The following is an 8,773-nucleotide window of genomic DNA, read 5'->3' on the forward strand; positions in this document are numbered from 1 at the left end:
AACTCATTGCTCCAGGCCTGGCTTAGCGCCCAGCACATATTAGGGCCTTTATACTAGTTTGTTGAGTGAATATATAAACAAGCAAGACCTGCACGTTCAAACACTGCCTGGCTTCACCTAAAAGTTGTTTTAACAAAGGCGTTTTGCCTCAGAATGGATAAAGCAACTAGTCTAAAAGTCCAGAGTGAGGCAGCCCCTCTCCTTTTGGGGGCTGCTGGTGTCATCCCTGGCCGCCTCTGCACACCATTTGCAATGCCGGCACTCACTAGCAATCCGACAGGGAAGGGGCTGCGTCCAGACACCAAAGTAGGGCGCTGCACAGAGGCCAAGAAGGCTCTGCTGAGTGGACGACTGGAGATTCAGGGCTGTTTCCTGGGCGGTCCCCTACCCGGTCCTGCTGGTGTCCCTTCCAGCCAGTGTGCCACCCGTAAGCCTCTTCCGCAGAGAAGTGCTGGAGCCGAGGCTTGAAGAGGAGCTCTCTTGCTCCGGGGAGGCCTTGCCTGGGCTGGCCCTGTGAGTGATTTCCTGCATCTGGAGCATCTGTCTCTTCCGGGGCGACTGGAGCATCTCTTCTGCATGAGGACACGCAGAAAGGAAACCTGCTGGACTTAAATTATTAAATCCAGACTCCACAGACCAGGCAAGGAAATGGGCCTGCGTGGAATTTGAAAAGGCTAGTACCTCAGGACAGATGAGTTATGAAAAACAACACTCCCCCAGCCCCTCTGCTGGAAAAAGGCCCATTCGTGAGGGGCTGGGCCTGGGCAGCCCTGTTCAGGCTGCAGGGGAGTCCAGTGGGCAGGCTGTACCTTGCTCAGGGGATAGCTAAGAAGTTGACAGCAGTTCTTTCCTCTGAGCCCCCAGGGATGGATCCCCCTACACAGCCAGTGGGGGACACAGGGCCTCGCGCTCACTCCCACCCCCTCCTCTGATTCCACCACCCAAGGGAGGGCCCTCGACCACGTCTCCCCTGGCCCTAACTGACCACCTGGTTCTCAAGTCCCCTGCAAACTCAGCAAAGGCCTGACCTGTCCTCGTAAGGTCTCCTCACCTGCTTGTATTTCCTGATCGAAAGGTGCTTTCAAACAAGGACGCGCCTCTACTGTTTCACTTGTGTATTGTCCAGCTCCCCCCTTGAATGTGAGTTCTAAGAGGGCAGGGGCCCCACAACCTTGGGTCACCATTGCATCCTCAGGCTGTGGCACAGGGCCAGGCACACAGCAGACAGTCGTACGTATTTGTTGGATGGGCGAACGTGAGACAGTCAAAGTCAAGCAACACAGGAAATGTAAAATTTTAATGTAGACCCCCATTTTTGACAGAAAAGTAATATGGAACGTGAGAGAAATATTTTGTTTAGGTAGCATGTGGGGGCAGGAATCCTCAACCCCGCTTTGTCTTTTCCTGCACCCACCTGTCTGCAGCTTGTCCACGCCTCGGCAAGGCAGCAGAAATGGGCCGATGATTCCAGAGGCTGGGAAAATTTACAGAACCACAGTGGGATAGTGGACACACTGATTTTTGGGGCAGGGTGGCCTGTCACTTTGGGGGAAGAAACTGAAGGTCAGAGGGACTTCTGGAAGGCAGAGGGGAGCGGGTGGGTGGTTTCCTATGCCTGGACGTCAGGTGCTGGGACGGAAGAGGCAGGTGGCAATGACGGGCTTGACTGAAGACTGTGGTGGGTGGCAAGGAGCACGGGACGCTGAACTTGTAGTTCTCCGATTATAGGAACCCCCAGAGAGCTCTGCTACCGGCGAGCAGGAGCAGAGAAAACAGCGGGACTGATCTTGGATGGACACTGAAAAGTGGTACGCGGTGGCAGATCAGGGAGCAAGGGCGCCTGGTGTCCCCGCAAGGACAAATCCGAGTTGGTTGATGGAAGTGCCCAGCCTAGACAAGATGCAGAGGAGAGCTGAAGGAAGAGCAAGGGGCAGGAGGTGATGGTGAAGTGGAGTAAGAGGTCTCCAGGAGCCAGGACGTGGCATAACACGTTGGGGGGGGGGGGGGACGGTATGATGGGCTGAGAAAGAACGTACATATTAGGCCGAGGCCACTCAGAGTGTGTGACGTCCAAAAGGTGTTAAGATGGCACTGAGATCAATAATGAGGGAGGGATATAAACGGCGAAGCTATTTGCAAAGGCGAGAAAATCTGTGTTATCCTCAACCAGATCGACTTATCAAGCGTTCCCTCTCTCACAGGGCGGCAAGATGGGCAGCCACGAGGGGGGCCTCGGAGGAGCACGAATTGCTCTGCTCCTCCGGAAGGGACAGCAAAAGCTGCACTTCCAAATGCAAAACCACCAGTCCGGCTGCATCCACGAATCCTCGAATCACGAATCAGTGCGAGATATACACTTGGCTTTTTTTTTTTTTTTTTAAAAACTCTTTTCTTGGGGTTTCGTGGGACTTCACGTAGCACCCGGCTACCCCAGGCCACCACCAGGGCGGGCGGAGTGCAGGGTGCGTGCGTCTACCGGCAGAGACGTGCGCCCTGCCGCGAGGGCGGCCGCAGACGCAAACGCGCAGCCTGGCCCCGCCACCCTGTCGCCCGCTGGGAGGATCTGGCCGCCAACGCCTGAAGAAAAAAAAAACCTCCCAAAAAACAGAATGACTCTCCCCAGGGGTCCTTTTCCCCTACTCAGCCTAGAAAACAAGCGCTGCACTTCCCCGGAAATGAGATGCACGGGGGACTCCATTCCATCCTGGAAGCTGGGGAGCCACTGCGGAAGCCAGATCGGCTGCCCGCGGGGACATGGCCCCAGAAACCGAAACAGAACATTCCCCGAAACCACGTCCTGCCTGCCCCCCGCCGGGCTGGCGGCCACCGCACCCGGCGCCCGGGCGGCTGCTCCGCCGGCGCCCCGCACCCGCCGCGCCGCGCGGCCAGGTGCACCGGCCGGCTGGGCCAGCGGCGCGCGCCTCCCGCCGCCGGGCACGGGCGGCCCCGCAGCCCAGAAGCCCCGCGGCGCGGATAGCGGCTTCTGGGGCCGCCCGGCGCCCAGGCTCCGATTACAGGTTCACACGGGGGGCCCGGCCCGCGGCCGCCTGCCCCGCCGGCGCGCCCTCGCGCGGCCCCGCTCCCCCGCCCATTCTTCTCCATTCATGCAGCCGCCCCGCGCCGCCGCCGCCGCCGCCAGCCCGGCCGCCGTCGCCGCCGCCACCGGCCGCCCGGATTGGCTGGCGGCCCCGGCGCCGGCACTTTCCCACGGCCCGCGGCGCGTGCGGCTCCCCGGCGGCGCTGCAGGCGCGGCCCTGGCGCGCGGCCAGGCCAATCGGGGCGCGCGGGGCGGGGCGGGGCCGCGGCCCCCGGCGGGCTGGTGGCCCGGGCCGGCCTCCCCCGCCTGCCTGCCGCCGGCCCGCCGCCGCCCGCGCCGCCTCCTGCCCCCGCGGAGGCCGCCGGAGCCCCCGCGGAGCCGACGCACCGCCGCCGGCCAGGGGCGGGCGCGGAGGGCGGGGCGGGGCTCGCCCTGGCCCGCAGCCTCGGCCCCGCCCCTGCCCTGAGCGCCTGCCAATCAGCGGAGCGGGAAGCCGGATTGGCCGAGGCGAGGCCGTTGCCCGGGAGCCGCCGCCCCGCCCCCCGCCCGCTCCTCCCCCCCCCGCCCTCCCCAGGGCCCTGGGAAGGGGCGCAGCGTGGGAAAGGGATGGTTGAGTTTTAACCGGAGGCAGGGCGTGAGCGGGATCAGTGTGTGCGGAACGCGAGCAGCCGAGCGCGGAGAGGCGTCGCTGCTGTTAACTCCTCCCTGCCCGCCGCGCCGACCCACCCCCGGAGTCCCCGCGCAGCCAGCATGAAGCGAGCCCACCCGGAGTACAGCTCCTCGGATAGCGAGCTGGACGAGACCATCGAGGTGGAAAAGGAGAGTGCGGATGAGAATGGGTGAGTCGGCGGCGGCAGAGCGGAGCCGGAGCGGGAGGCGAGCGCCGGCTGGCCGCGGTGACAGCGGGCGAGGGCCCGGGGCGCGCCGGTGCCCCGCGCGGACCGCTGCGCATCTCGGACCGGCCGCCGCGGGGGTGAGGGATTTCCAGCCCAAGTTGCCAAAACCGTCTGAGTGTGGGGAGGGCGGGGGCGACCCTTCAGATCGCCTCTCCTGGCTTAACTGCGATTCCTGTTTTTTTTTTCCCCCCCTCATTCAGAAACTTGAGTTCGGCTCTAGGTTCCATGTCCCCAACGACATCTTCACAGATCTTGGCCAGGAAAAGACGGAGAGGCGTGAGTCCCTTTACGGTGCTCCTTTTAAAAATGTTGTTTTGTTATTGATTAACGGAAAGAACCACCTTTCTTCACTTTGAAATTTACGGTCGTGATGGAAATGTCCTCCTTTTTTTTGCCTGCTTTCTGCAGATCATTGAGAAGCGCCGAAGAGACCGGATCAATAACAGTTTATCAGAGCTGAGGAGGCTGGTACCCAGCGCTTTTGAGAAGCAGGTAATAAAGTAGGTAGAGCTCTCAGCGTAGCTGTCCACACCTTCTGAATCCTTCCCCTCGTTAATCTTGGAATTATCCGTGTCTTGGAAAAACAGCCGTGTTGCTTGTGCTGAGGAGATAAATTCATACGCAGATTCCAACATGTTTTGCGGAGGCAACTCATTTTGTCTTAATCTGTACTTTTACGATTTACAAAGCATATGTATTTTAAGTTGTTTCCCAAAGGCTCTTGGTGCCAAGTCAATCTTTTGCTGTTCTCTTCTCTTAGGGATCTGCTAAGCTAGAAAAAGCCGAGATCCTGCAGATGACCGTGGATCACCTGAAAATGCTGCATACTGCCGGAGGGAAAGGTACCTCTCACTAGTCGGGTGGGGGCCCTGAGTGCCCGGGGTAGAGAGAGCAGCTGCCGCAGGCTGGGATTGGTGCAGTAGCCGCCTTATTTTTACTGTGCGCTTTGGGGGTGGGGAGAGAACGGTGTGTGCAGTTGCCTGTCAGTGCATTTTCCAGTGCAGGTAGGTAGCTTTTTCTCGGGCGAATTCATCACTTAAACCCTCTGCAAATTAAGCTAATGCACCTTCTTTTGGCAAATGCCTATTATATTTTAGATGCCCTGAAGTTGTGCCAACCCTGATTAAAATCTGGTAGCTCTCATCACATTTGTTGATTGCCATTTTGAGAAAAAGCTTTTTTTTTTTTTTTTTAAAAAGGTATATGGTCCTAATTTCATAAACAGAATTTTTGAAAAGTGAGATGCCGCATGACTCTTGAGTAAAGAAACCTGTTGTGGTTAAGTAGGGAAAAGCTAACAGAAGGAGGGAGGACCAAGGTCTGTGTGTCTGTCTCCAGCGGGAAAATGCATTCTTCAGGACCCAGAGCCTAAAAGCTCCACGATGATAACTTACATCTGTGTGTCTAATGAATTTCACTGCTCTGTGGTTTCTCTGTCCTTGATGTATTTTTTGTTGTTGTTGAGGGAAAACATTAAAGGAATGAACATAGTTTCATCTGCTGGTAGGGTATAATTCCAATTTCTGCTAGGCCGCTTCTAATTGGGCTTTGAACTTGCATTAGCAAACACATACTTCTCATGTTGATTAATGCAAAGATTTTGGTGGATTCCAAAGTATTTGGACTTTCAGAAGAGCCTGTGAATGCCGTTTTTTAAGGATGTAGGTATTTGCCAGGAAGGGCTGCCTTTGGGGTTGCAGAAATGCGGGAAATGAGCAAAGCCCTGAGGTTTTTCTTTTGTTCTTTTCCTCAGGTTATTTTGACGCGCACGCCCTGGCTATGGACTATCGGAGTTTGGGGTTTCGGGAATGCCTGGCGGAAGTTGCCCGTTACCTGAGCATCATTGAAGGACTAGATGCCTCTGACCCGCTTCGAGTTCGTCTGGTCTCGCATCTTAACAACTACGCCTCCCAGCGGGAAGCGGCGAGCGGCGCCCACGCGGGCCTTGGACACATTCCCTGGGGGAGCGCCTTCGGACATCACCCGCACGTCGCGCACCCCCTGTTGCTGCCCCAGAACGGCCACGGGAACACTGGTACCACGGCCTCGCCCACGGAACCGCATCACCAGGGCAGGTTGGCTTCGGCACATCCCGAGGCGCCTGCCTTGCGAGCGCCCCCTGGCGGCGGCCTTGGACCGGTGCTCCCCGTGGTCACCTCCACTTCCAAACTCTCGCCGCCTCTGCTCTCGTCGGTGGCCTCCCTCTCCGCCTTCCCCTTCTCATTTGGCTCCTTCCACTTACTGTCTCCCAATGCACTGAGCCCTTCGGCACCCACGCAGGCAGCAAACCTTGGCAAGCCCTATAGACCTTGGGGCACGGAGATCGGAGCTTTTTAAAGAACTGATGCTGTAGAATGGGGGAGGGGAAAGCTTAAAATCCCAGCTGAGCTGGGGGCTCTTGCCAACATCACCTTAAAGTCGTCAGTAAAAGTAAAAAGAAAAAAGGTACACTTTCAGATAACTTGTGTTGAAAGACTAAAGGTTTGTTGGTTTACTTTTTCTTTTTTAATGTTTTTTAATCATGTCATGTATTAGCAGTTTTTAAAAACTAGTTGTTAAATTTCGTTCCAGACGTTAAGTCGAAATAGTCGGTATAAACCAACACTCGGTGATAGGTTTGTACTGTCCCGAATTTAATTTGTAAACTTATCTGTCTAAGGATGATTCCATTTTTGCCTCAAAGTTTTGGGAATTTTAACATTTAGTATTTTTGGTCTGTTTTTCTCCTTGTATAGTTACAGTCTGTTTTTAGAATTAATTTTCCAAACCACTATGCTCAATGTTAACGTGATGCTATTTGTTAATATTTTGACAATTAAGGTGTTGTATAAATAATATTCTTTTTGGGGGGGAACTATAATGAATTTTATATTTCTGAACAAAGCGTTGACAAATCAGATGATCAGCTTTATCCAAGAAAGAAGACTAGTTAATTCTCTGCCTCCTACAGCAGTAAGGTGAATGTAGAAACCATCAGGGGCCGTGAATCCCTATGACCAACTGCTGTCACCTGCCAGGACTCACAGTGCTGGGTTAGTTAGGAGACAGCCACTTGTAGGTTAGGTGTCCAGGTGGAGCTGGCAGTGGGAGACTGAAGATGATTACAGAGAATATGCCTGCATTTACCAGTCCCAAGCAATGCAATGAATTTTTAATCTCACGGGGTCTCAGGTTCACAGACGTTAACATGGCCGAGTGATCCCGGGTGCTGCAGTGGTCAATCGAAGAGTCCAGTGGAACCCGTGAAATGCATAAGCTCATTCTTCCTGCAACTGCCATGTTTTCTTTTAACTGGAAATTTTCATGTTGTGTTTTCCTTTTTGGTGCATGGATACGTGGTCGTTGACATATTTAAAAGGGCTTTGCTGCCTTCTTTTGGGTTTATTTAATTCGATTCGGGCTGTAAATGCGTCACTTTACAGCTTTGTTCCTTTGGCAGGTGTAGTCCAAACGGCCGCCACTGAACTGGGCTTGACCTCTGTTGTGCTGATGTGTTGTGACTAAATAAAAAAGAAAGAACAAACTATCCTGCTGTGTGTCTTACATACCTTGGTCTTTCCCTCTCTTGGCTAAGAAAAGATAAATTTTCTTTTGTTTTCCTTTTGCCTGGTCGTCAGTTTTCTCGTCTTTAACAGTTTCATTACTCTTGGGATTCTAAAGTGTGCGTGCGAATTTGTGCTGTTGAATAAGTTGACTTCATGACAGGGCAGAGCTTTGGCCTGACTCCCACAGAGGGACAGAAGCTTTTTGCTGTTATGTCGGATGACCTGGCCCTAAGCTGATCGTTTACCGACTAGGAAACCTGAAGGCAGCCTGGGGGTTGACGGGTGGGAAGGAACTCTGATGACGTCTTTCAAAACTCTGTTGACCGTTCGACAAGTATCTGCAGAGAGGGCCTAACGCGTGCTCAGTTCTATGCTGAGAGAACAGAAAATATATTTCATTTCTTTTGTTTTTTTTAAACTACAAAACAAGAAAAGCCAGACGTTGCTCTCTCTGAGACCCTGTGCAGGGGCTCAGGAGTCTGTCGCCGTGAGCAGTGGCAGGCTGTAATTCTGCACCTGCACTCCTCCAGGAGTCTTTCCTTGTTTCCAGGGAATTTCTTTAACCCTTGAGTTGCATTTGACTCCTGGGCTGCATAGTGAGGAAGCGGACATATGCTTCAGGTTAGAACAAAACGCTGCCAGAACAGAGGCAGGAATCTGGGCCCCCGGGGAGGGGAATGCCTTCCCATTGCCTTAGAAGTAGCCCTCCTGCCAATCAAGAAGTGCCGGCTCCCAGCCCAGAGGAAGGAGCTTGCCTTGATCCTGAGGGTGGTGAGGAGAGGGAGAAATCCCAGCCTGGCAGATGACAAAATAGAGCCTGCCTTTTCTTTGCCAACCACTGAGGTCCTCCTCCCCCTCTCGTTAAAAAACGAAGACTGGAAGGCAAAGAGAAGTTTGGGTTTTGAATTTGAGCAGAGACTTCTGGGTCCCTAGGAAGGGAGTGGAGACTGTGGCATATTTGTGATTGTGGGTTTCAGCTGCCGGATCCCACTCAACCTCTCTCTGTGTGGCCTCAGGCGTTGGTCCCTCTTGTGATGGACAGCTCTGTCCTCAGCGCTGCCTGTGCCACGCAGACACTCTTTCTGTCTGTCTTAGCGCTGTGATGGAAAGTGTTATGATAATTTCTGCCAAGTGTCACTTTAATTTTAGCAACCACGATTTCAAATGGCATCACAGCATTACCAACCAGCACTGTGCTTAGACTGGCTGGACTCCCTTCCTGGGACCTGGGTTTAGACGGCTGCTAATGTGGTAGGAAGGAAGTGAAGCCTCTCATTTTGCTGGCTGTGCTGAGA

The 8,773-nt window shown here is 54.4% G+C and overlaps 1 protein-coding gene across 2 annotated transcripts; it reads left to right on the top strand.

Moving 5' to 3' along the window:
• Positions 1–3,537: 3,537 nt before the first annotated feature.
• Positions 3,538–7,459, top strand: HEY1 (hes related family bHLH transcription factor with YRPW motif 1). Of its 2 annotated transcripts, none has more exons than XM_001914859.6 (5): positions 3,538–3,876; positions 4,134–4,209; positions 4,342–4,425; positions 4,694–4,775; positions 5,687–7,459. In XM_001914859.6, the coding sequence occupies exons 1-5, from the start codon at positions 3,788–3,790 to the stop codon at positions 6,268–6,270; spliced, it is 915 nt and encodes a 304-aa protein (XP_001914894.3). In that variant the 5' UTR covers positions 3,538–3,787; the 3' UTR covers positions 6,271–7,459. The 2 variants fall into 2 exon arrangements, with proteins under 2 accessions (XP_001914894.3, XP_023504193.1); XM_023648425.2 differs by having other exon boundaries at positions 3,618–3,876; positions 4,134–4,224.
• Positions 7,460–8,773: the final 1,314 nt, after the last annotated feature.

This window comes from Equus caballus, chromosome 9 (genome assembly GCF_041296265.1).
Source record: "Equus caballus isolate H_3958 breed thoroughbred chromosome 9, TB-T2T, whole genome shotgun sequence".
Lineage (NCBI taxonomy): Eukaryota > Metazoa > Chordata > Mammalia > Perissodactyla > Equidae > Equus > Equus caballus.

Bases quoted from the DNA above. Each gene is read 5' to 3' on its own strand.
- HEY1 (XM_023648425.2), top strand. From the start codon at position 3,788: ATGAAGCGAGCCCACCCGGAGTACAGCTCCTCGGATAGCGAGCTGGAC. The intron at 4,225-4,341 runs GTGCTCCTTTTA...TGCTTTCTGCAG, and splicing joins GAGGCGTGAGTCCCTTTACG to ATCATTGAGAAGCGCCGAAG. The intron at 4,776-5,686 runs GTACCTCTCACT...TCTTTTCCTCAG, and splicing joins GCATACTGCCGGAGGGAAAG to GTTATTTTGACGCGCACGCC.